The sequence below is a fragment of the Equus przewalskii genome, unplaced genomic scaffold, assembly GCF_037783145.1.
Source record: "Equus przewalskii isolate Varuska unplaced genomic scaffold, EquPr2 ChrUn-13, whole genome shotgun sequence".
Taxonomy (NCBI): Eukaryota; Metazoa; Chordata; class Mammalia; order Perissodactyla; family Equidae; genus Equus; species Equus przewalskii.
Genome location: NW_027228750.1, coordinates 231,027 through 258,805, shown reverse-complemented (window position 1 = coordinate 258,805; position 27,779 = coordinate 231,027). Strand labels below are relative to the sequence as shown.

Below are 27,779 nucleotides of genomic sequence, written 5' to 3'. Positions count from 1 at the left end.
TTACTGTCTTTTCAGAGCTCAGAGGGTACCTCCCAAGCTCAGCAACAGGTGGCTCTGCTTGATCTTCAGAGCGCTTTATTCTGCAGCCAGCTCGAGATACAGAAGCTCCAGAGGGCGGTACGACAAAAAGAACGCCAGCTGGCTGATGCCAAACGATGCGTGCAGTTTGTAGAGGCTGCCACCCGTGAGAGAGAACAGCAGAAAGAGGCTTCTTGGAAACATAACCAGGTAAATCATTAATCATTTTCTGGCCCTAAATGCTGACTTTGCCCTGATAATAACTTTTTATCAGGACAGTTTGTGTTGAACCCTTGAGTTCGCCTGCTTAATCTAAGTTATTCAGTTCAACATTTGTTTCTCCCTTACCATGTGCCATATGTTGGGCTGTGTTCTGGAAATGCAAGAGTAAACATCACAGGCTTTTTCCTCTCAAGTTACTTGTAATTTATTATGAGAGACAGTCACATTAACAGAAATTCAGTGCGGTAAATGCTGTAGAGGAAGCATGTATGGGGTCCTATGGGAATATACAGTAGAGACTGAGGAAGGAAGTCGGGGAAAGCTTCATGAAGGAAGAGATATCTGAGGTTATTCCTGAAGGATAGGTAAAAGTCAGCAAGACAGAAAAGTGGGGAAGAACAACCGAGGTCAATGGAATGTCACACACAATTAGCCGTGTATATATATATTTTTAAAAAATCACGTAACTCTTAAATGGTTCCTTTATCTTGTTAGCCTAAAACACATGCTATCGATTTCTCTTTTTAAGATTTAAAAGAATGGTAAAAATATCCTATCCTTGAGCTTATTGTAAAATAAAGGATCCAGGTTTACAGTGGGACAGAGTCCAACTTAGTAGTTATATAGATCTATGATTTTTAAACCAAAAATAAATATTGAACTATAATGTCAAATTTATGTCTCACCGCCATCCACAGTTCCCACAATTTCCCACATCCCGTTTGATTCATGTATGTTTCTATAGTAATTTTAAGAATGGCACTTTCTGCTACTTTATATTTCGTTCTACATGCCTTGAAAGTTTGAAGGCTTCCGTGTCTAATGACCATGTGAAAATTTTTGATTGTTTAAAAAAGAGAATCTCTTTTATTCAGGAATTACGAAAAGCCTTGCAGCAGCTACAAGGAGAACTGCAGAATAAGAGCCAACAGCTTCATACCCTGGAGGCTGAAAAATACAATGAGATTCGAACCCAGGAGCAACACATTCAGCACCTAAACCATAGTCTGAGTCACAAAGAGCAGCTGCTTCAAGTGAGTCTACATAATGATGTCAACTAAAATTGGGCTCAGAGAGCTCTAAAATTTCTGTTCCTATAATCTCAAGGTATTCATCCATCTGTGTTAAGTACCTGCTACATGTGGAACATTGAGAGGTAGGAGTGAGGAGGATTCCACAGAAATAGAAATAAATACAAAGTACAGTCTGTGAGCCAAGAAGCTAAGCAGCACATGTAGGAAACAATAAATGTAGACCTGGAAGACTTAAGCAATAAATAGTCAACAAATTGTTATTGAGCAGCTGTGTGAGTCAGACGCTGTGATGGGTGCTGGGAAGAGAAAGAGAGGATATGGCCGTGCTCTCAGTCTAGAAGGTGAAGACATCTGTATGAAATTTCCACAGTTATTTAGATGATAAAATGAAAGTTTTAGGGAAAAATGGAACACTAAAGAAGAGTGATCAGTTCCACCACCTACTCTAAGCTTCAGTCCTCTTGCTGAGCATACAGTTTTTTCACAGGACACATATATTGCACATACATTTTTCCTTTGATAGAAATACCTCCAGCACTTCTTCGCTTGGGAAACTGCTAGTCCTTTAAGACTCAGAGCAAATGTAGCCTCTTTTGTGAAGGGTCTTTAGGGACACCTTCAGGCAGAGTTAGACAATGCCTCCTCTGTTCCCCCAGTTGCTAGCTACACACACACACACCCACACACATATGTATACGTATACACATGTATATGTGCTGCAGAATAGTTAACAATTTATGTGCCTGTTATCTCTACTAAACTGTGGTCCCCTTGAGAGAGATCACATTTTGGTTTTTATCCTGAATAACAAATTGCTAGACATAGTGTAGGAATTCAGTTAATATTGGGTAAATGAATAATGGAAAATACTTTTTGGTCTCATTAGGAATTTCGGGAGCTCCTGCAGTATCGAGATAACTCAGACAAAACCCTTGAAGCAAATGAAATGTTGCTTGAGAAACTTCGGCAGCGAATACAAGATAGAGATGTTGCTCTAGAGGTATGTACCATGATTTTGTTCTTGACTCTGTGGATTAATCTATTCACATAGGTACTATAGAAATGTGTGTCTACTTAATTTGCCACTTTTTGGAGTTGGTTTTCCATTCCTTTATATTTGGAATCTTGTTGAATGAGGGTGATCGCAATAGTGAATCTCATGGAGCTTTAGGGTCCTTACTTTCCTTGCAGCGGGCTATAGATGAAAAGTTCTCCACTCTAGAAGAGAAAGAAAAAGAGCTGCGTCAGCTTCATCTTGCTGTGAGAGAGCGAGATCACGATTTGGAGAGATTGCGCAGCATCCTCTCCTCTAGTGAAGCTACCATGCAGGTAAGGGTGAAATCGGCCATGGCTTGGTATCCCTCTCCCATCTGGATTCTGGGCCTGAAGCATCAGCCCCTTCCATGATTTTCTGAAACCCAGGGAATTTGCTTTCTAAGAAAAAAAATTAAAAACAAATAAAATAGCAGTCATTAGTTCCATTGTTATACATTAGGAAGTGAGAAGTTTTAGCACTTCTGCTGTGAACTTGGTAGGAAGAGGCAGTGAATACGGATTTCAGTGATCGTTCTAATTTATTTCTATGCCTTGTCAATATCTATATACTTTTACAGAAGCATTGCGAGGGTGCAGTTATTGTGTTTATCTCATTAATATTACAGTCTTGTACATTCTGAGAAATGCATTGTTAGGTGATTTCATTGTCGTGCAAACATCATAGAGCATACTTATACAAACCTGGATGGTATAGCCTACTACACACCTAGGCTATGTGATACTGATCTTATGGGACCACTGTCGTACACGCAGTCTGTTGTTGACCGAAATGTCATTGTGTGGGTACATGACTATGTATACATGTCCCTGTGTAGCCACAATCAGAGTACTTGTTTATTTTATTAACATTTACTGTGGGCTATTTTTTATGTATTTTTTAAAGCTTATATATCTAATCATCTGCCACATCTTAAAGAAGTCCTTCACTTCCTCTGTAGCATAGCCTACTTCCTCTGAAATACTTCATTTATCACGTACATTATATTTATCTCTCTACAAATTAGATGAGAGTGTCTAAAAACAAAAAGTAGATTAGTCTGGCATTGTTAGATTAGATACTAAGTTTTCTCCTTTTGCAAAAAATTGGTAGATAATTTAGGAGATAATTTAAAGGTGGATCAAGTTTGTTGTTTATCCTGAGGAGTGTGGGGCGGCCCTTTGACGTATGGTTGCTTTCTTTGTGATTGTGTAGAGTATGGAGAGTCTTCTGAGGGCCAAAGGCCTGGAAGTGGAACAGTTATCTGCTACCTGTCAAAACCTCCAGTGGCTGAAAGAAGAATTAGAAACCAAATTTAGCCATTGGCAGAAGGAACAAGAAGGCATCATTCAGCAGTTACAGACATCTCTGCATGACAGGAACAAAGAAGTAGAGGTAAGACTTTAGTTAACTTAAAGGCAGGTTACATAGTCTCAGTCTTGGATTGGGAATCTGGAGGTCTGGGAGGCCAGTGACCCAAGTCTTTAATTCCATTCTGTGCCTGGGCAAGTCGTTGGCTTTCACTGGATCTGTAAACTCAGGGAGATAGTTACCTTTCTCAGAGAAGTTATGTGAGAATTAATGAGATCTAAAAAACGCGCCTACATTATGACAGCTAACCTTTATTAGTTATGGTGCTTGTGCTGTGTCAGGCACTGTTTTAGGAGCTTAATGGATATTAAGTCATTGAATCCTCACAAATCTATGAGTTATTATTCTTTTTTTACAGACAAGGAAACAGACTTCTGAAGTGAAATGACTTTTCCAAAGTAACATAGCTAATAAGTGGCACAGCCAATATGCAATCTGGGTGGTATGACTCCATAGTTTTAACCACCAGGTCCTACCTCTCAGTGTGGAAATAGGAACTACATCACCATGCTAGTAAATATAGTGCTCATTTTTCTTTTTCAGCTTATCATATTGTGTTCCCCTATCAAGTTACATTGGGGAGAAAATAAATGGAATGAATGATCTGAGTGTCCATTTATCCTCATCTAATATTAATTATTATGTGCCCTGAGCAAATAGGGAAAGGATTTATTTCAGAAAATAATATGTAAATTGTCATTATAAATATTTTTCTGTATTGTTAGTGTTCATTCACTGAGCATGTGTTTACAGTCTTCTGTGTGCCGGGCTTGTGCTAGATCTGGGGAAACAAAGATGAATAAACCAGGATACTTGCTTTCCAGAATCTCACCGCTCTTTCTTCTATGATAGAGTCTTATAAGCCCTGTGATATTTGGTAGAGGGAATTTTTTCCTGCAGAACTTACACTGTCCCTTCTGTATTAGGATCTTAGTGCAACATTGCTCTGCAAACTCGGACCAGGGCAGAGTGAGATAGCTGAGGAGCTGTGCCAGCGTCTGCAGCGAAAGGAAAGGATGCTGCAGGACCTTCTAAGTGATCGAAACAAACAAATGGTGGAACATGAACTGGAGATTCAGGGCCTGCTTCAGTCTATGAGCACCAGGGAGCAAGAGAGCCAAGTAAGGACCAATACCCTCTTCAGAGAAGTATCACTTAGTTCATTTGTAGTCTGCGAATAGGAAGCATCTGAACCTTGTAACATATATGTTTATGTCATTTCACAGTCAGTTCTATTAGTTTTTTCCTTCAATCTATTAACTAGACTACAGTTTTACATCAATCAGCAAAGTATGAAATACTGTTAGAACACTTTGCATCTAGAAGTGTCCCTAAACAATACATGTACCCACCTGTTAACTTCATTATGTACATTGTCTTTTCCTTCATAATCTGATCATTTCGACAGAAAGTAATATGGGGTTCTGGCGTGTTTTGATTTTGATTTTAAATTATCAAGACTTGAATGATATTTTGTATTTCCTGCCAAGGTATGGGAAAACTTACACTTTTCGTATTTTCTCTTAATTCTTGGAAAATCTGAATTCTTATAGGAGGAAAAAAAATTGTGTTTTTTCAAAGGCCATGATGAAAATAAATAATCTCATAATAATATGGGATATGTTAATCTCCAAATAATGGTCCACAAGTATTAATTTATCCTCATTTCCATGTGTCTTTCTCCTCAAGGCTACAGACTGGTATAGTTGACTTGGGCTGCATTTCAGAGATCAGTCACTCAGAATCCCCCTTGTCAACTTTTAGAGGGAACTAATTCTTATCACTTGCCTGTGTTATTTGACCATCATCTTCTCTAATGCTTCCTTATGTTATGGAACAGGGATATTCCACTCTTCTCATTCTCAAGCCCGCAGAAGTAAATACACATTTTGCTGGAAACAGGCTGCCATGTGCTGCAGAAATTGCTTCTAGAATAGACCTAACAAAATCATTATGAATTATTTAAATCTTTGGCAAGAGCCTAACAAGCCTTTATTTGAGTTTTCTTTTTAACTTCTTTGTTATTTGAAAGAATTAGTCTTATTATACCTCAGAAAGAAATATTATAACCTGATAGTCGTAAAATAGTGGAACCCTAGGAGATGACTGAAATTACAAAAGATTTTCAACTCAAGAAGGAGAGTAATGGTTGTATTCTTCTGGACCTGCATCTCAGATTTTCATGGAGAAGAATCTCCTGGATAGTGTTTTAAAAACATAGATTCCCAAGGTCACCCCCAGAGATAGAAATTAGGAAGTATAAGTGAGACTCAAGAATTTGCATTTCTTACAAGCTTCCAGGTGATGGTGACACACCTGGCTCATGGACCGCCCTTGGAGCATCACTGCTAAAAACACCACCACTAGAAAAAGAATACTAAGCCAGATAAATCATATATATGGCACAAGATATCTTGTATGTTATTTATGTTTTTTTCCTATGATAATTTTCATAGAGATTTTTAAGGCACATTAATGTACTGATTCCTTTAAGTGGTTATGCCCAAATCCCTAAAGAGCCTAAATTTTACTTACTAAAAATGGAAGGTTATTCTTTTATTTCCCTTAGAAATTATGACAAAAGCTCAGCTTCTCATTTAAAACAGTAGTAATTCTCCTCAGAGACAGTCGGTACCATGACAAAGCTAATATAGTTCTGATTCATCATCTTATAACCCCAGTAATTTAAGTCTTAGTTTATTATTTCCAGATTTTCTGGTAAAAATGGAGCCTTTCTATGTGGTGATGGTCACAAATAATGTTCTAGATCTTTTCCTTATTGTGCCATCACCTGTCTTATAAAACTGTGGGATTTGAAATGAAATAAACAGGGTTTGGTGGTTTTGAGGTCCAGATTCTCCTGATTCTTATGGTCTGATAATGATGTTTCTGTGTAATTGATTCATTCAATATACATGTCTTGAGTGCCTATGAATCAAGTGCCTGCTATGTGCTAGCCACTCTTCTGGGTGCTTGGGATTCAGCACTAACAAAACATCTTAGTACCTGTCCTTAGGAAGCTTACATGCAGTTGGGGGGGAGAGAGAGAGAGAGAGACAATAAACAGATATATAGGGCTGGCCCTGAAACACAGTGGTTAAGTTAGGCGCGTTCCTCTTCGGCTGCCTGGGTTTGCAGGTTCAGATCCCAGCCGTGGGCCTATACCACTTGTCAGCCATGCTATGTCAATGACCCACATATAAAGTAGAAGAATGGGCACAGATGCTAGCTCAGGGCTAATCTTCCTCAGCAAAATAAATAAATAAATAAATAAATAAACAGATATATCAGAAAATGGTAAGTGCATTGTAAAATAATTTAGCATAAAGGGAATTGAGAGTAGAGGAGAGATTGCTGTTTTAGATAGGATATGCAGTGAAGGCCAGTCTGATAAGGTAACATTTGACAAAGACCTAAAACGAGCAAACCAAATGAATGTTTGGGTAAAGAACATCTAGGTGAAAGGCACATGTTGCCACAGTAAAGATAGACAATTCAAACCAGAATCTTAACACCTTAGCCTGATAAAGTTCTAGCGGAACCAATTTCAGAATGTTTTATTTTTAGTAGATATGTTATATCCAGTTTTTCCAATATTCTGCCTATCACAGACTTTCTTTCCACTGTATTTTTCCTTATGAACTGAAAGCAAAGAAGCTATTTCTTTTGGACCCACTGGCTTTTCATAAATGATTGCCTTTTAACAAGTAATATCAAGAACGTACATTTTGTTTTATTAGAGTATCTTTCCAATGTTATGTGTGATTTCCTTACTAGGCTGCTGCAGAGAAGATGGTACAAGCCCTAATGGAAAGAAATTCAGAATTACAGGCCCTGCGCCAATACTTAGGAGGGAGAGATTTCATGGTGTCCCAAGCACTCACCTCTCACCAACCAGCTGAAGTTACCTCCATCAGCCCCCAACCTGGAGAGCAGACAGATCAAGTAAGGACTATAGACTTGTGTAGATATTCATGCTAACTGCATTTTCCTTTTATATTTGAGACATAAGTTTGATAATTTTAATACTAAATTGTGTGAGAACACTCCAAGTCCTTGTCATCGTGATCATAGTTCCTGCATTTTCCTAAATCTCCCAACTTTTCCAATTTTTAGGCTTCAATGCATATACGCTCCAGAGATGATGACACTTCATTGCCTGCCAAAGGGGATACCGGCATACCCAGCTCCTCATTAGGTAAGTATCAAATTTAATTTCATTAAGGAAACTTCTGTCTTTCCTTCCTACAATTCTCTGTTAACAGCTTTGGCCAAGACTCTCTTTCTCTTCCTACCTTAATGGAAGAAATAAGTTTCGATTCCCCTGAAAGGCTGAAGACATATCTAGTCTAGGAAAAACTACCCTTATCTTAAGTTGAATTGAAGTTGTTACTCTGGGTATGCAATTTGGCCCAGGGAAACTTCACCTTAATTCTCCTTTTCAGATAGCTTGGTAGGGATTCAGAGATGCAGGAGGTAGTGTTTCCAAAGCTGCATAGCAGGACCTTGGGGCTGACGCCTTCTCCTGGATATCTTTCAAGAAGGCTGAGGATACTCATTATAACTTGGCATCACCTACATGGCAGTGTCGGGAGGGCCAGGTAGTATACATTGAGTTATTTGCCAAACTCAGCTCCACCTAAGGGATGGTTGTAGGCCTTACCTAAAAACAACTAAATTCTGTGCATGGTGAGAGTAAAATTCATATAGATGCCTTGGATTAGAGCCTCTGACTTTCACAGAGCAAAAGGTTGGGATCTATGTACGGTAGCTTCAAGGAAGACAGTCCCCAGTGAGTTCCAGAAGTCAGGACTCACCATGATTAATGAAGCGGTGATTATAGTGCTATGGTAAGAAAGGTTGTGGACTAGGAGAATTAACTTACCATTTTTTAATGATATTAAGAATGTAAAAATTTTGTGCCTATGTCATAGTGTAGGTATTACGGAATTCCATAGGTCAGTCATGCAAGTAGTCACTTTCTAGTAGGAGAACTTTATGCTAGTCAAAGAGTAAAGAATGCTGGATTTGTTTAATTTACTCCCTATTTACCTATTTTTAAAAAGTACCTTTTCCCAATATTTTATTTTGCAAATTTCAAACCTGTAGAAAAGTGGCAAAAATGGTACAGTGAATACCCCATACACTTTTATTAAGATTCACCAATTGTTAACATTTTGCCACATTTGCATTATTTCTTTGCATACACACATACAGATATAATGTTTTTTCTGAACCATTTAAAAATTACTTATAGATACCATGGCACTTCATTCCTAAATACTTCATTATGTATTTCCTGAGAACAAGGGCATTCTCCTACCTAACTACAATATAATTATCACACAGGAAATGTAACCTTAATATAATCCTAGTATCTAATATGCAGTCCATATTCAGAGTTTCCATTGTCCAAATAATGTTCTCCATTGCTGGGGATTTTTTTTGCCTTCGTGGATCAAGCATTGTGCTTAATTGTCATGTTTCTGTAGTTTCCGTTACTCTGGAACAGTTCTCTAGCCTTTTTTGTCTTTTTTGACATTGGCATTTTTGAAGTCTCTGGGCCAGCTAGTGTCCCTCAGTTTGGCTCTGATTGTTTCCTCCTCGTTAGATTCAAGTTGGAATATTTTTGGCAAGAATACTACATGGGCGACATCTTTCTTGGTGCGTCACATCAGGAGCACGTGATATCAGTCGGTATTATTCTTGGTGATACTAAGTTTAGTCATTTCATTAAGAGTGTATCTTCCAGGTTTCGTCATTGTAAAGGTTTATTTTTCCCTTTGTAATTAATAAGCGATCTGCCCACTAGTACCTTGAGACGTTGACAGTTCTGTTTCCCCAATCATTCACCCAGTGGTTTAGCATCCTTTGAGCCTTGCCTGAACCATTACACTGGTATTTTTAAAAAGTGATTTTCTATTTCTAAAATTTCTTCTTTGTTTATTAGTGTATATTCTTTTATAAAGAAGAGCTGTCCTTCACCTATCCTCCCTACTCCATTTGTTTGTTTATATCAGTATGGACTAATAGATTCTTTTTTTTAAATCATTTCTTATCTATTTCTGTCATTCCTTTGGATGCGCAGATTATCCCAGATTTGGTCTGTGGGAGCCTCTTCAAGCTGTTTCTCTGTCCTTTTTTTTTAAGATTTTATTTTTCCTTTTTCTCCCCAAAGCCCCCTAGTACATAGTTGTATACTTTAGTTGTGGGTCCCTCCAGTTGTGGCATGTGGGATGCCGCCTCAATGTGGCCCGATGAGTGGTGCCATGTCTGCACCCAGGATCCGAACCAGTGGAACCCTGGGCCACCGCAGTGGAACACGTGAACTTAACCACTTGGCCACAGGGCCGGCCCCTGTTCCTCTGTCCTTTTGATATTTCCTCACCAGTTTTTGAACATTTCCATACTTTTTGGCACAATAGGATGTTCTGTGATCACATCTTGCTTTCCCTGCCTCAGCCTTGGAATCATACATTACTTCAAGGAGCTCTCTGGTTTTTAGTGGGTAATGGCATCTAGAAGCTAAGATCTGGGCATAATGTGTGTTCATTGCTACAAGAATGTCATTTGCTTCTAGGCCTTTTAAAAGTGGACAGAGCTAGAGATGTATATATATCTATCTATATATTTGATATATAGAGATGTATATACTTGATGTATATATGTATATATAGATAGATACTGATTCTTCTAATTCCAGTTTAACAATATGAATTCTTTCTTTCCTTTATTTTGTATTTGTATCTGCTTTCTTCCAACATTGAGAACCCTGGTTACCTATGATGTCAATATATTTCAGTATGTTTACACATTTGTACAGTACACAAAAATAGTTTCAGAATCACTACTTGAATACCACTATTGACAATAACTCTCTTAAATGATGTTTGATTTGTTTGTAATTCTTTTTAACCTTAGAATATTTCCCACTGAGGGTGTACAGTTAGAATACTGAGTTCAAAAATTATTTGGATTAGGTGCCGGCCCGATGATATAGTGGTTAAGTTCGTGTGCTCCATTTTGGTGGCCCAGGATTTGCAGGTTGGATCCCGGGCACAGACCTACGCACCACTCATCAAGTCATGCTGTGGCAGCGTCCCACATACAAAATAGAGGAAGACTGGAACAGATGTTAGCTCAGGGACAATCGTCCACAAGCAAAAAGAGGAAGATTGGCAGCAGATGTTAGCTCAGAGCCAGCCTTCCTCACCCCCCCAAAAAAAAAATTATTTGGATTAATTTTTTTATTCTGGGTTGTTATATTATCTATTTGCCATATAGATTTGTTTATTTCTATTTGTTTATTTCTTTTATTTATAAACATTTGTTTATGTTATTTATTTTATTTATTTATATTGTTATGCTGTTTATGTTTGCCATATGGGTTTATTTATTTTAGGCTTTTTATCCCCCATTATTGTTGAACCAACTTTACCCATTAAAAATAAAACATTGAGGCCAGCTCCGTGACATTGTGGTTAGGTTCAGCATGCTCCGCTTCGGCAGCCCAAGTTCACAGGTTTGGATCCTGGGTGCGAACTTACATGTCTCATCAGCCATGCTGTGGTGGTGTGACCCACAGATGAAGCAGAGGAAGATTCACACAGATGTTAGCTCAGGGTGAATCTTCCTGAGCAAAAAATTAAAATTAAAAAAACCATGAAACATTAACATAGTTCAAAACTCAAATATATAAAAAGATGCACTCAGAAGTCCTATCTACTTTCCTGGCCCGTCTCTCCTGTTTCCTCTCATAGCCTGAAGGCAGCCTGTTTTATTTCTGGGTTATTCTTCCTGTGTGTCTTTTTGCAAAAATAAGCAGATCAATCACATGTGTATATGTAATGTGTATGTGTGTGTTCTTATTTTTCCCTTTTCCTAATGTAAAACATACTACGCTAGAGGTATTCTTTTGTACCAGGCTATTTTTACTTAATGATAGATGTTGGAAGACACTCCACATCGGTTTATAAAGAACTTCCTCATTCTTTCCTACAGCTGTATATACATAGCTGTGTGCATATGTGTGTGTGGCTTCATTGTGTGGACATACTGTGGTTTATTCAGTCTTCTTTTTATAGACTTGTCGGTTGATTATAGTATCTAGCTATTACAAATAATGCTGCAAAGAATGAGCTGTGCGTGTATGTTGTTTTTTATTGTTGGAGACTGTCTTCAGAGAAAATTCCTCAGAAATGAGGCAGCAGAGGTGATGATATGTTAACAGTGATTAAAGCTGGCACAACTTTACATTTTTAGGGGACTTGGACACAGTTTCAGGGCTGGAAAAAGAACTGAGTCATGCCAAAGAGGAGCTTGAGCTTATGGCTAAAAAGGAGAGAGAAAGTCGGGTGAGTTTTCTAGTCAAGCCTAATTTCTAAATTTCTATTTTTTTCTGTCAAAATAGTTTATATTTAAAAGAGCACAATTCTCCAAGTATAATATCTGGGTCCAAATGCCTTTTTTTTCCTTTCTGGAGAAAAATAGAAATCATTTCATATACACATTATCTTATCAAGATGCTCTTGTTTTTACAAATGGGGACCATTAAAACTTTTTAGGTGCTGAACCACCACAGTTTTCTCTGCCCGTTTCTAACTGGAATAAAATAATTGTAGAATACTTGTGGAAAAAAACAAAGTACTATATGATTGCTGCTTAGAATTATGACATTAGATCCATGAAATTAGTTTTAGAAACATGAAATAAGAGAAATTTGAGAGTGATGAATAATGTTTACCGAGTACTTGTCATATGGAATGCATTGTTCTGGGTACTTAAATTAGCATGAATACTTACAAATCTAGCCAAAGTAAGTGGTATTGGCCCTATTTATAGATGGACAAGCTGAAACACTGATTTTTTTAACACACGAAGTGGGGAATAGTCATATTACTAAAAATTATCAAAGCTAAGGCTTAAACTCAAGTCTTTTGTGACTCAAAATACCTCCTAAGAGGCCACTTCCTGGAGAAGATCATTTTCCCCATCCTTATGCTCTATGTCTAGCAATAGAGTTTTCATTAATTTTCTTAGAAGAGGCCTCTCAGCCTTACAGAATCCCTACCCCCTTCTGCCTCCCTATACAGCTAGTTGTATGTCAAACTATGATGAGGAAGAAATATTGGGGCCACAGTGTAGAGTTACAGAGTAAAACTAAAAGCCTTTGTGTTTCCATGGCATCTGTTTTAGATGATCAGTCAGTGTCCTGGGTCCCTGAATTAAGTTGGCTCTCTAGTATAGTAGCACCTCAGTTTTGTTCCACTTCTTTGCCATAGTTAAATCTATAGTATAAAACCTGTGTTCATATTTGTGATGAAATTGTCTTATTGTACCTCTGAACTTCTCTTTTCATTACCATGTTTCTCCTTATAAACAGACTCTTGTTATATGACTCAAGTTTTGAGGATTTGAAATTGTGTGGCATTTTTAAAATACCCGTTTTAATAATCCCCTAGTTCCCTTCCCTTTTGTTGATTCTACCTAGCCATTATCTGATTATTAATGTTAGACATTTTAGTTTCTACATGCTGTTCCTGTTTTTCTCATAGATACTCAATTCAGAGTAATGTTACTTTTTGGTTCTGTCCTGTTTTTAGGATCATAAAATTATAATGACTATAAATGGATATTTTGAGTGAGTTATATTTAGCTTTATTGCTTACTTTCGTGTGTCCTTCATCAACTACCAACTTCTCAGTTCAATGCCATGTGTATTCATTATCATATATTTACCAAAAGTCATTTCTATTTTTGCAAATTTTTAAACATTCTCCCTACTGTCTTGAGATAATGGTAGTAATTGTAGTGATAATTATCATTCATTGATTGCTTGCCATGTGCCAGGCACTTTAAATACATTTTCCGTATTCTCACAAAGCCCTGAAAAGTGGGTATTATTCCCATTTTACAATTGAGGAAACTGAAGCTCAGTTTAGATGCCTTGTCAGTGAGATTATGCCAAGATTATGTCTGACTGAAGACCTTTATTATGCTGCAGTAATGTTTTCTTCCTCATGTTTTCATTTTTCTTCAGTGGAGCAAATACCTGGGTATATAATAATAGAGGTCTCGGCAGAGGGCCTAATAAATAACACCCTTTTCTCTATACACAAGTTCTGAACAAACTGAGAAATAAAATGAAGTAGTGGCAGGTAGTTTGGCACTTTATCAACTGTATTACTGATAAAGGCTTCGGTAGAGAACTTAATGCAAGAGCCAAGTGGGCATGCTAGCCGAGCCGCAGAATTAGGTAGACTTGTCTATGCAGTCACAGGCAACAGTGGGCCTAGGCAGACTGCTCTACATGGTGGGGAAGAGCCTGCGTTAGAGAAGCAGTGGCAAAAACAGGCCTCCTTCAGGCAGCCATCTCCCCAGGAGAGGAAAGGTAGGACTAAGTCAAGCATGCCTGGTGTGTTCTTCCCCTGTGTACCATTAAGATGAGTTCCTCGGCTTGCCTGAGGCTGAGTGAGTAAGGGGGCAGAGAGAGGGCAGGAATTACACTGACTGAGTTCCTTCACATGGAAGGCAGTGTGAGGAAAAGCATTTCCTCCTAACAGACCACAGTAGCCCAGAGCCATCAAATAGCTTGGTGTAGTTATAAGTCAGGAAGCTACACAGTGATGCTCTAAGCGTTGATGGAAGTAGAAGATATACAAGTAAAATTTTTATTGCTTATCGCTTACATTTTATATATTTAAGAAAGAGGTGCTCCTTCCTTTAGGAAGCTTGGTTACACCTTAAACTAGCTGTGTGCCATCTGTCTTCACTTGTCACACCTATTTTTTAAAACTATCTCAAAATATTTCCTTAAAATGTTTGCTTACAAATAATTTGCCATTACCATAAAGAATATATAAATGTGTGGTGACTACAGGAAGGACATTATAGGATAGTGGCTCTGAGTCTGCTTCCTTGAGTTTACATTCTAGATCTACTAGTTCCTGGCTCTGTGGTTTGGAACAAGTTTCTTAACTTCTTGCGGCCCCAGTCTTCTCATCTGTAAATTGAGGAGTAGACGAGTAGTTATCCTATAGGCTCATTTTGAGGGTTCACTCATTCATTCATTCATCAACTGTATGGTACCTTTTCTAAGCCAGGGCTAGTGCTGGGGATGAGGCAGTGAACAAAATCAACGAGATTCCTGACCCTATGTAATTAATTTCTACTGAGGAGATACAGACACTAAACAAATAAATAATACAATTATAGATTATAAGTGATATGAGGGAATAGTAGAAAGTAACATGGATGAGGACCACTTTGGATAGAGTGGCTGAAGAAGGTTTCTCTGAGTAGATGACATGCAAGCTGGGGCCCAAGGATGAGAAAGAGGCAGTTCTGGGGAAGATATTTCAGGCTGAGGGAATAGTAGGTGCAAAGGCCCTGAGTCAAGAGAAAGTCTGGTATTCCTAGAACAGAAGAAGTCGAGTGTGCTTAGGGAATCATGAGTGAGGAGTAAGATAGTAGGCATTGAAGTTGAAGAAGTAGGTGGGAGCCAGGTTACTAGGTTTGTTAAAAGGATTAAATATATCCAAAGCTTTTATTACAGTGCCTGGACATAGTAAGCACCTAGTAAATGTTAATAGCTATGGTTATGATCATGATTATTAGTGAACTTTTGTCACGATGAAATATTTGGCTGTCATTTTCTGGTGAGGAGAGATGGGTGATGCAACACGGAAAGTTTAGGGCATACCGTGTGAACTTTTTGTTGGGCTTCTTCGTAGGAGGTGGCGTGTGTTCTTCCATTAGGAGGCATGTAGTGTTTGGTGATCTCTTGTGATGGTAGCAGCTATTGGTGCTTGATGTCTATAGCCATTAACTCATTAAGGGTTGCAAGATGGAGATACTTTGTCATTTTTTCTTCCGTTAGTTGAAATACTTATATAAAGAAAAACTTCATCTATTCTTGCATCTGAAAATGTGACCAATTTTTTAAGTATTATAATAAATTCATTAGTTAAACAGATTTGGTGTTTTATAGTGCTAACTAAAGTGGAGGACATTATTAAAATCACTATTACAGCTTCCCATAAAATATCCTTTCTTCCATGCTGCATCCTGATCAGATCCAGCAGAGCACTACTATTGACTACTTTTTACTTATATTACTGGCTGATAGTGATACGATATGGAAAAACATTTGCTCAGTGTTAAAATATAAGTGTGACTAATACTGTTTTCTCTGTCCAACTAACTTCAGGATTTCTTCTGTCCACAGGTGGAACTTTCTGCTCTACAGTCCATGATGGCTGTGCAAGAGGAAGAGCTGCAGGTGCAGGCTGCGGATATGGAGTCTCTGACCCGGAACATGCAGATTAAAGAAGACCTCATAAAGGTCTTTCACAGCTTTTAAAAGACCATTGGAAATAATTACAGCTCATAATACCCGTAGGGCATCTTCAAACAACATTTGGATATGTTGAGCCCCCGGCCCGTGCTTATTTCCTTGATGCACTCTTAGTTTGAGTCTCTTAATATTATCATATTCTCTTTGACCTGTATCAGAGTTGCTAAGATTTCATGAAGAATATATGGCTTATCAACATCCCACTTGAAAGTATAGCAGACTATCTTAGGAGCATTTGCTCCTTTGTTCCTCTACTGAATAGTGTTTTTATTACTATTCTTGTTTTTTGACTTCTAGGACCTTCAAATGCAACTGGTTGATCCTGAAGACATACCAGCTATGGAACGCCTGACCCAAGAAGTCTTACTTCTTCGGGAAAAAGTTGCTTCAGTAGAATCACAGGGTCAAGAAGCTTCAGGAAACCGAAGACAGCAAGTAAGTTATTGGAATACAAACCTTACTTTTACTGTGGAAAAAACAATGAGAAAGCTGTCAATCTCAATTACTTATAAAGAGGTCCGTTGATAGAGTTTCGTAGAGAATCTGTGCTCTAAGGTCTCCTGCCTTGGTCAGTGGCAGGCACAGATGCTCCTTTCTTACAGTGGCAATTATGAAAGGAGCAGGAGTTCTTTTTGGACACACACTGTTATCCCTGACTCATACATAAGTCACCTCTCTCCCAGCTGAATCCCTCTCATCTACCTGCATTTAACCATGTTCAGACCTCTCCCAGCTTAAGATAAAGAACTCTGCCTCTGCCACAAATTCATTTGTAGCTCCTACCCCTGCCCTAGCTCTAACTTTTCTTCAAGTGCCAAACTTTTCAAGACCTTCTTGCCTCTACTCCCTGTCTCCATCATCATCTCTCTTACCAACTTTTCATCTCTCTCCAGTCTGGCTTTTAACTCTCCCAGTGCCCTTAACTAGATCTCTGCTGGTTATACTACACTGTCATAGCTCTTCTTTATAGCACCTGTCAGAGCTCACAGTGACTCATGTCTGTGATTGATGACTGTCTTTTCCCTTGCCTAGCTTATCACTAGAACAGAGCCTAGCACATAGAAGCCACTCAGTAAGTACTGACTGAATGAAGCACACTAATAAGCCCTGGTGTATGTTGCCTTCTTGCCCTTCCTCTCTTTCTTTTCCACTCCTTTCTCTTAGACTTTTTCCTGTGCTTCTCTCTTCTCTCTCCTTTTTCTTCTTCTTGCTTCCATGTTTGAATTCTGCCTTATAGAGTTTTAAAGATAAGAAAAAGGTAATAGATATGACATTGATTTGAAAACTAAAATACTACAGAAAGCTCAAGTAAGAAGATTGCTTTTTTAGTCATAATACATGCTAATGCGTTCTTTTGCTCTCATTCTTAGGATTAACTGGCTTCGTGTGTCATGTCTCCATATGCATATTGCTTCTCTTCTTCTTTCCTCAGTTGCTGCTGATGCTAGAAGGACTGGTGGATGAACGGAGTCGGCTCAATGAGGCATTACAAGCAGAGAGACAGCTCTATAGCAGTCTGGTGAAGTTCCATGCCCATCCAGAGAGGTAAGAGACAGACCACACTGTTTTTCTTTTTATTCCTCATTAAGTGCAGGTGCTTACAGTATTGAAGAGAGGAGAAAAAGAAAACAGAGACAATTACAGAACTATCCAGTTTGTCATTTGTTGTGTGGATTGCTCTGAGCCTGAGTATCTAATCTAGTTCTTTAGTCAGAAGTAGTACCTATTTCATACAACTATTCCAAAGATCAAATGAGAACACTTGTCAGGTATCTAAAATAATGCCCTGCATATAGTAAGCACTCCTCTTGTTGCTGGAGGAAGATTGTTGCTGAGCTAACATCTGTGCCAATCTTCCTCTATTTTATGTGGGATGCCACCACAGCATGACTTGATGAGTGGTGCTAGGTCCACGCCTGGGAACTGAACCTGCAAAACCCAGGCTGTCAAAGCAGAGCTCACGAACTTAACCACTACGCCCCTGGGCCAACCCCTCTTTTTCCTAATTTGTATTCTTTTATTATTCAGTTTCTTCTAGTTTATTGTTGGGTTTATAATTTTTTTTTATTTCTACTTCAAGAAAATGAAGGCAGAGGAAAGGTACAATAGGACCACTTGATTGTGTTACTTTTTTAAAAATCTCTGCATCTTTAGTCTCTGTGAACCAGATTCGTTTTCAGAGCACTGTCAAGTTTGGTTAATGAATAAGAGAACAGATATCTTCAATTTCAGTCCTACTTGGCTCAATATTGCCTCAGTTTGCATTTAGTTTTTTCTGGGTTTTGGTTTTTCAGAAACTAATGCTTTTGGTCAAATAATGAAATTTCTCTTACATGGGCCATAGGAGTATGAGATAAATCTTAGGAACATAATTTTGTGTGAGATTGGCCAGGAATCTAGGATAAAGGGACAAGCTTTAAAGAAAGGAGCAGGCCTTGCTAATCTACCAGCAGTGAACATAAGTGCTACAACAAAGACTGCATTCATTTATTGTGTCCGGAGAACAATTACTTTAGAAAGTCCGTGGCTCAGAGTGGCATTGATGGCTCTTTGGATACCTCTGTGGACTCATTACAGTTGATGGCTAATCCATTTTCCTTCCGTGTGGCATGTTTAATCAGCTCTGAGAGAAACCGAACTCTGCAGGTGGAACTGGAAGGGGCCCAGGTGTTACGCGGTCGGCTAGAAGAAGTTCTTGGAAGAAGCCTGGAGCGCTTAAGCAGGCTGGAGACCCTGGCTGCCATTGGAGGTGGGGAACTGGAAAGTGTGCGAGTTCTTCACAAGCATGCCTTCTGAGCACTGGCGGGTCAGACTGCAGCCCAGGATGGAAAACCTTGTTTGCACTAACCAGAAAGAGCCTTGTCTGACTTTGGCAGAATTGAGTGGTGATTTACTAATGATAGAACTGGTACAAGTAGCATCAACTGCAAAATGAAACTCACATTAGTCTACCTGTATTTTGCTGTACATATCTATCTCTAAGTTGAGTGTTGGAGGTTACAAAGTGTATTTGCTCATTTTAAATCTTTCCGTTTTAGTTGTCCCACCCATATTCATTCTTTTCCCTAGCACCTCCTTCTTATTCCCTCATCCCCTCAATGGGCCAATAAAGTTTCTTCCTCCCCCACTTCACCATCCATTTCATATGCTCCATATCATGTCATAAATGCATGCGTGTGTATTATTTGTGCCATTCAATCAACTCCTGCTCTTTGAGTGAGAGCAATTTTTTAATCAAATTAAAAGTTTCAAGATGAGAGAGAGATTGAAAGTCTATAAGAATGACTTTGCAAAAGTGGTATAATCCTTTTCAGAAGGTGATCAAAACCAAGTCTTGCAATAGTAGACTCTGAGTATTAGGAGGGTCAAGTTAAAGAGTGGAGGCAAAGACTGTTAAAAGTGTTTATAGTAAACCTTTACCTCTAATATTGTTTCAGAGTTGATTATTGAATGACAGTAAAGTTAGATTAGGTGCAGATTAAATTCCATTAAACATTTTTTGTTTAAACCAAGAATGTGCTGTTTAGTCAGAACGTGACTTTAAGAAAGCTCCCAAGTCTTCCAGAGTCAAAATTCACGATGTAAAAAGATAATTTCAAATGTAATGTCCCACTTTAAATTCAGTATTTCACCAAATAACTCCTTATAGCCAGAGGAGAATATTGCTCATATACTTCCATTTAGTGGTGGCACTAGATGGAGTCCTGTGTTTTTCACTTTTTAGTGCTTTTACATTTCTCCATATTAAAATAAGTAATAAGCTTCAGCTTTGAGGTGTTTAAATAGTTTGTAAAGAAATGTCACAGATCTGTGTTCATAGGTTTTGGTCATTGTCTCTGTGCTTTCTTATGGCAACATGACAGGTGTAAAGGAAAGGGCACTGGAGATTGTATTTCTGGTATCTTAAATATCAAGAGTATAAAAAGTAACCAAGATTACTTTGGAGTGTTGTGGATTCAACACTATTAGGTTTCTTACTTCTACTGGATATAAGTTTCCTAGATTAGAAGCTGAGATTTCAGTTTTTAAATATGGAATTTGGTAAACAAGGATTGAGGCTTTGTAGCATCATAGATGTAATGTAGTACCCTTTCTAAACAGCAGAGCACAATGATTTTTCTGTTTCCCATCCATTTTTTACATGGCACTTTTATTTCTTTCGCATTCCTGTGTTGACATGGCTTGCCTTACATTCTAAATTCCATCCAAGTTTCTGTAACCTTAGCCATGCCTGTAGCAGATAGAGCATCAGTCAAACTGAAGAAGAAAATGTTCTGCTGGAGAAACACCATGGAAATTTCTGATTATTTTGCAAAGGATTGATAGCCAGAAGCCTTCCTCTTAATGGAAATACTTTCCTGTTTCAATGGCCCTTGAGAGGGAAAAAGAGTCATTTAAGGGAGGAGATAAGAAGTGTAAGCAGAGCCCATCCTCTTTTTTTAGTCTTCCAATCTTTAGAGACTCTTTCCTGCACAAAGCTTTTTGTAACTTTCTAGAAGTGAGGTGGAGGGGTAATCCAGGTGTAGAAATGACAGCCCACCGAAGACTAGTCTGTCATGTCATTACAAGCCATTTTGGAAATGTCTTCCCTTACTAGACCAAGGAAGCTTTCTCTAAGTGTCCTCTTAAGATTTCAACCATGGATGATTCTTGGATTCTGATGGTTCACAGTGATTGCAATGATTTATGTTAATTACCACTTCTGATTCTAACAACCTCCAACAAGAGTAGGAATTTCCTTTGGTAACTTGAACTGTTACTAAGTGTTAGAAATATTAAGGTAGTTGGATGAATAATGAGAAACTCAACTTCCTATTGAAAAATTATCAAAAGAGATTAGGGAAAAAAATAAGATAATTCTGGTCCTGATTTGGATCCTGAGAAGACAGACTAACTTGTGCTATAGTTACTTATCTTTGATATTGGTCTTTGGGAAATATTTTAGAAAATTAAGTGATATAGTGGCAAAGGATAAATTGAGAGTTCGATTTTGATACCATAGATTTGACTAAAATTTGGTACTAACTTTCTGGTCTTGATAGCTGGAATGAGGCTTGCAAACAGTGCTACCTGGAGAGAATTTGCTGGTCTAAAAATTTTGTGTGATAATTTTGCATCTTATTAGAGAATACAATTCTGATGAATTTTGTTCTCTAACCCACAGATAGATGATGCTGTGATTGGCCACATCATTCATGTAATCACATTTAACATGATATAATATGATTCCATTTTCTCTTCAGGAGCACAGACCGTTTCTCTTACTAGATTATTTTACCTTTGTAAGGCATTTTTAAACAATACAGTAATTTTAGATAAAGCATCATGTGGTAATAGAACCTTGTGCTTGAATAAAAAATCATGAAAGAAGATGAATAAATGAAATTCTCAGGCCGTGCTAAATTGCAAGCATAAACAAATTGAGAAAAACCCATATTGATAGATTTGGTTTTTCTCGCGTTTCCTTTTTGAATAATAGCAAATGTACCTAGTAATGGTTTTAAGAGTTGAGGGTAGATGAAGTCTATAGTTTTTAGAACTGCGGAGTTGAAAAGGATCTGCAAGAGGATTTATTTAATGAGTGAAATGTAAATCCTTTTGACAGATGTTTCCACTAAACTCTTTTCTGTTGCAGGGTTAAACTGTATTATTGAAGTCTGATGATTGTTAGGGCCTAGTATAATTCAGCATTTTTCTGGTGTTCTCTTTTTAGCTCTTTAGCCAAGTGATAACTTTTTTGAAAAGGTGTGATTGGGCTATTTTAGTATTGTCAACCTTTTACATTGATAGAATGTGCTCTCATCCCTAGCCCTTTCCACACCCACTTCTCTTCATTCAGTTGTGGACAGCAGCAATATTTTGGTACCTCTACTTTCTTTTTCATGTTTTTAAAAGATTTTAAAAGATTTGTCAACGTCATTGTATATACAGTCATGTGTCACTTAACGACGGGGATGCATTCTGAGAAATGCATCGTTAGGTAATTTCATCATTGTGCAAACATCATAGAGTGTACTTCCACAAACCTAGATGGTGTAGTCTACTGCGCACCTTGGCTGTATGGTAACTTATGGGACCACTGCCGTATATGCAGCCCATTGTTGACCAAAATGTTGTTATGCAGCACATGACTGTAGTAAGAGATCTAGTAAAGATCAGCAAAATCTTGATCTGTATAGGATATTAGATCCTAGCCACAAGAAGTTTCTTTAGAAGGTTCTTCTGTATATTTTACTTGCACAGTTTATACGTAAGTGACATCTGTGGCAGATATACATAAAAGACCTATCACTATTATGTTGTTTATGCTCCTAATTTAATATCTGGTCCTGAGAAGTTTGGCTCATAGCTTCAGAACAGCTCAAGAAAACTGATTTCAGTTCTCTCTGCTTCAGTCTTCCAGTTGGATCTAGAGTCCTCTGATTAGGGAAAGAAGGAGCAGATTGATTACACCAAAAATTACTCCTTTCTTTGAGGAGTAAAGGTTGACTGACCCACCTAACGTCACTTCCCTTTGGACGATAAACCTTAGAGGGAACAAAAATTTACTACCTTTGCTTTCCTTGAGCTAGTATTAGAAAACTCTAGTTCCTGTTCTTAGGGTAAAGTCATTTTTTCTGATTTTATGGTCTTTTCATATGAAAAGTCACAGAATCTTCACATTTGACATCCCTGAAAAACTTAAGTTGCCTCTTCAACTAGGGCCTCAGTGGTAATTCTACAGGTCTGCAGCCAGTGTCGTGCAGGGAACTGTGACAAACCTCCTGTGAAGTTAGGAAGAAATAATAACCCACACACTTAAAGTCCATTTTCTATCTTGCCTTGAAGAAATTGTACTAGAGGCAGAATAAATGAGATTAGCTTTCTTCTTCAGATACTAACTTCTGTGAAACGCAAGCATATAGAGTATTGTCTGTCATATCTCTTAGGGTTAAAGCTCAGAGAGCTTTTCCTCTCCCTTTGATAGTATAGAACCATTTGTACTGTGGAAAGAATAGCTAGGGATATGGAACTCATAAGACAACCAATAATAAAAAACAGGAATGAGTCAATGGGACAATACATCAGAGTGATTTCTGTGGGGTGTAATTTCTGAGTCTTAATGCATTTTGGAATATGGATTTAAGCCACACTCTCACTAGGCTTTTGGAGTAATAACTTTGTTGAACCATTTTATTATGATTACAATAGAAGCATGTCACTTTTAAGTAGTCAGTATTGACAAAAGGTAAGTTCTCAGCTTCTTTCTGTATAATCCCATGAGCCAGGATGAGTTTCCTAAATAAAAAGTTAGTGTTGTAATTTGCTTCCAACAAAGAATGGAAAGTGGGAGGGAAACACCACACTGTAGAGATGGCAATACTAACTTTACCGGATTTCAAATAAGGGTGATTAAACTTGTAAAGTGATGTATTAATTCTTTTTGCTTTGCTTTCCCTTTTTGTTGTTTAAAGTCAAATTCCAGAAATAAAAATCTTTATCATACTGTTTTCCTCTTGCTAAAGCTGGAAGGATAAAATAGAAAGTTCAGCAATGTCAGAAAATATTTGATCTAAAAAAATATGAAGAGTAGGGGTGTTAAGTGCATGAACCAAATCAGCTTCCTGTTCCTCTTAAGAACTCATAATTGTCTAGCAAATGCATGTAGGTTTGCGTTCAGTATATAACCCGGGTATGCAGGACTTCCTTTTGCCATCAGAATCATTGCTCTAAAATACCGACCTCTCTCTCAATCTGTAAAGCATGTGTATATAAAAGTATGTTTTATAAATCATGAATTTGTCTTTTTCCATGAAATATTATCAGTTTGATAATAAAAGCAGCTTTACTTTTTATCACTTAAAATTTGATCCTAGGGCTTTTGAGAAAAATTAAAGTGATTCATAACAATTTAAATGAAGAAGGAAGTGGCATGTTAAATGACCCACTCACTTGGCATTAGATTATTTCCGGGACTATTTCCCCACCAAAATAAGCTGTATATTTTCCTCTGGAAGTTCCTTTCTTCATGGCGCTGTGCTGTGTTGAACTGTGTTAACATTTGTGCTGGAATGGAGAGTGTACTTTTTTTATATATAAGTTTTAGAATTTCAGCTACATTAGTTGAGACACAAAAAATTGTTACTGATCCAATAAAAGTATCAAAGGCCAAACAGTAACTATTTGGTTTCATTCTTAAAAGATTTATGAGAGAAAAAGTAGAGAAAGCTCATATCTTTTCTTGTTTCCCTTATAGGAGAATCAGTCTATTGATCATTATACTAAAATTCCAAGTCAAAGTAAGGCTCTGGAGTGGGTGAATGCCGTTGTATTATTTAATTAAAGGAAGGAAGAGGAAGAAACCTGAATTTTCCTGCTCTCAAGGAAGTGAGACTAAAGAAACAGCATTATATTTCCCCTAAAAATGTGCAATGGACTACTTTACCTTAAAAACCCTTTCTTGCACTCCTTTCTGAAGGAGAGCAGTGGAAAGCAGGATGGAAATGTGAGGAGCCAGTTGTTATGGTGTGTGGTGCTATCCCTGTAAATGTTCCTGGAAAGGCTTGCTTCTTGTGTCCTCTGAAGAAAGAAAAAGGCCATGAGCAGGAACAATTCCTTGACATTACAGAATGTTAAGTCACTGAAGACAGTTGCTTTCTGAAACAAGTCCAAGCTGGAAGGCTAATTAAGAGATGTTGCAATTTAAAGACAAAGATACACCGTAAGGGGGCTTGGCCACAGACAGCAGTTTTCTTTTCTAGTTACTTCTGTTCCAAGATCAGGATCTGTCTAGTTAAAGAATTTTTTTTCTTGGTAGAAGCTATGGAGGACTATATTAAATCTTAAAGTTTTCTTATGGTCCAGAAGGAAGTGGATGCAGGTGAAATTGCAGAGTTTGACGGGAGACCTTTTTTCTTGGATTCTCCCCTATAGCATCATCATATTTAAGTCAGCAGTAGTTGGTTCATGCTGTGACCATGTGCTGAGCCCATGGCAGAGTGCCCAGGAGTAAGAGTGAGATGGGCCCAGAGGACCTGGCGCGAGACCCTGGCGCTGAGGGAAAGAACAGCTGGGCGCTTGGCGCTGCAAACTTATTCATGCTGTAAAGTTTTAGCTCTTTGAATCCCCTTTTCAAAATTAGTCAAACATGACTCCTTCTGTGTTCTGAGTAACTATATGGGAGAATACTCCCCCTTTTCTGTTGGTCGCATATAAAGGGCTTAAAGGGGAGATAATGACTATAGAGTAGAATTTGGGGAAAATGGTCTTGGGCCCATTACTGAGGAATTAAAATAACACTTCATGCCTTTCCCTCTAAGGCTTATTCATGTGTGATGGAGTTTTAAGGCAGGTATAATTTAATGATGATGAACCCTGTGTAAAGCACCTATTCAAGAGTTCATCCTACTTTACTGACAGCTCTGTCTTCTTTCAACTGTCCTGTGAAGCAGAGAGAACAAAGAGTATTATTTCTCGCCTCCCTTTGGGGGAAAGATATTCAAGAGTGAAGAAGTGCAGATAGACTCAATCAAGATCATCCAGTTAATAGCATTAATTTCCATGGCCGCCTTTTTCAACCCTCAACTTTTCAGTCCAAAGATCAACAACGATAATGAAGTTTACCAACAACACTAATAAAACAATAATATTGTTTAAGGGCAATATTTATTGAGTACACACTGTATACCAAGCACTGTTCTAAGCACTTCAAAAGCACTTCAAAAGCAGCAAACCCTTGAAAGTTCACAACTGTGCAGGATGGAGAGCATCATTAACCCTAATTGATAAGTGAGGGACCTGAGTTAGGGAAAGGTCGTAACTTGCCTAAAGTCACATAACTAGTGACAGAGCAGAAATCTAACCTCGACAATCTGGCTCCAGAGTCCGTGTTCTTAATAACTATGCCATCCTCAATTTAAAAGAAAAGTATGAATTTTTACCTCAGTGATAAAAAGAATATCTTATATTTGCATAAAGCTTAAATTTTCACCCAAGGGTTTTATAGTAGTATAGGTTAGGAGTTTGTTTCATTTCTGTGTACTTTATAGAGTCAGATAGTTGGTAGAAAATAATTTTCTAAATCTAAAAAAGGTTTTGGTACCACCTCCATCATGTGTGGTTTAGAGCGTAGAAACTTGCAAGAACCGCAACTTGAGAACTATCATCAAAGCCTCAGATAAGGTTTTAATAAAATTTCGTCTAGCATGTAAAACTTAACCCTGGAGATAAAACCTGGAGAAGCAAGTTAAATTTGAATAAACATATTCCTAGCTTTCAGAGATTTTAAAGATAGCAGACTTATTTCATATTTATCAAAAATAAGCCTTAGATTCATCAATATATAGTACCTTTAATTTAAATTAGAAAGTTAAAGTATTCCAAGTTAGTTCTGAAGGTAGGGTTTTGTTGCCTTGTAAAAGCTTAGAAAGGTTATTCCCCACAAAAGAGTTCTTTTATTGTCATTTATAAAACAAACAGAAATGATAACAGAAAGAGGGATGTCTAATGTAAATTTATATAATAGGACCTTGTGTGGGGTAACTTATTCACTCCAGTGTTTTCTATAAAATTTTCTCAACTTATTTTCCCTCTCAAACACATACAAAGAAGCTTTCAGCATCCTAATTAAAATTTGTGAAAGGCTGAGCAACTCTTAAAACTGCCCTGAAGGAAGTATGGTAGACTGTAAGCTACCTGAAAATATAAATAAGGAAAGCAAACCTCCTATGTAGTAGAGTGTCAGGATGAAATGGGCATTCTTGCTTGATCTCCATTTAACTGCTGATGAAGTCAAAACCATGGTATTCTGCCCCCGAGTGAATAAAGAGAGAGCATTATCTAGAAATGCAGATGTGGCATCAGAAAGGCTGACGAAGGTAAGTAAAGGGTAGAAAATTAGACAAAAGCCTTCAAGACCAGTGACATCACCCTTTTTAATCCCCACTTACCCTACTCCTGGAACCTAGTACAGGAACCACCTTGGGATGTGGGCCCAGCAAGGCTACTCAGCCCACCAAGAATGGCATAGGCATGAGGGTCCTAACCTGAGAGCTGAGCTTTCTTCAACCACAGGGTCATTCTCTAGCTCAACACTCAGAGGGGAAACAATGTGAAAAGTATGTTTTCTCAATCCGTCACTGAGTGGGGCAATTTGTTTTCTTTGTAGGGGAAAAAAAAGATTATGATCTTTACTGTTGTACAGGAAAAGATTTTCCAAAGTAGGCATACTATATGATATGGTTGTCCTCAACTGAGTTCGCATCCTGAGTTCAGTGAGCTTCTACAGCAGCCAAAGCTTAGGGAGTGTGTTCCTTCACCTCTACACAGCCAGGATCCCGAATGAGATGGTTCTGGGGCTGGTTTGGAAGAGTATTGGAAATCCCTTTCGTACACTGTCTGCCATAAGTTTCTAAAGGTTCTGAGTGGTAGAGGTGCCTCCTTGTGAGTAGGGCTTTTATTGAACAAGGTACTGCCTCAGTCCAAAGTTAACACAACACTCATGGTGAAGATCAGGGAATGAATCATAAGATTAAGCTGTTAGGACAACATACTTACTACCTTTTAGTACCTTAATGACTTTGGCCTGGGCCATTGCAGGTACTCTGGCATGAACTTGCAGATGCCAAGAGATTGAATGTAGGTGTGAATTGCCCTTGTTCACCTTATCTGCAGAAGGTAGCAAATGCTCCTTATTCACGCAGAGCCTTTCCTCCATGGATGTCTGAGCTCAGTAGCAGGATCTTTGGCCTTAGAGGAAGAAACACAG

The 27,779-nt window shown here is 38.1% G+C and overlaps 1 protein-coding gene across 50 annotated transcripts in view; it reads left to right on the top strand.

Moving 5' to 3' along the window:
- Positions 1–27,779, top strand: part of PDE4DIP (phosphodiesterase 4D interacting protein) — a 176,990-nt gene that overhangs the window by 100,128 nt on the left and 49,083 nt on the right. For all 50 annotated transcript variants that reach the window (XR_011536717.1, XM_070607692.1, XM_070607695.1 and 47 more), the window contains 13 exons: positions 16–228; positions 1,116–1,274; positions 2,161–2,274; positions 2,466–2,603; positions 3,523–3,702; positions 4,605–4,799; positions 7,456–7,623; positions 7,795–7,876; positions 11,941–12,032; positions 15,905–16,021; positions 16,331–16,468; positions 17,466–17,578; positions 18,655–18,782. Coding sequence is in view for 49 of the 50 variants with exons in the window: in XM_070607692.1 (XP_070463793.1) it covers positions 16–228; positions 1,116–1,274; positions 2,161–2,274; positions 2,466–2,603; positions 3,523–3,702; positions 4,605–4,799; positions 7,456–7,623; positions 7,795–7,876; positions 11,941–12,032; positions 15,905–16,021; positions 16,331–16,468; positions 17,466–17,578; positions 18,655–18,782 (1,837 nt within the window). In the remaining variant the exon portion in view is untranslated. The remainder of the gene's footprint in view (positions 1–15; positions 229–1,115; positions 1,275–2,160; positions 2,275–2,465; positions 2,604–3,522; positions 3,703–4,604; positions 4,800–7,455; positions 7,624–7,794; positions 7,877–11,940; positions 12,033–15,904; positions 16,022–16,330; positions 16,469–17,465; positions 17,579–18,654; positions 18,783–27,779) is intronic.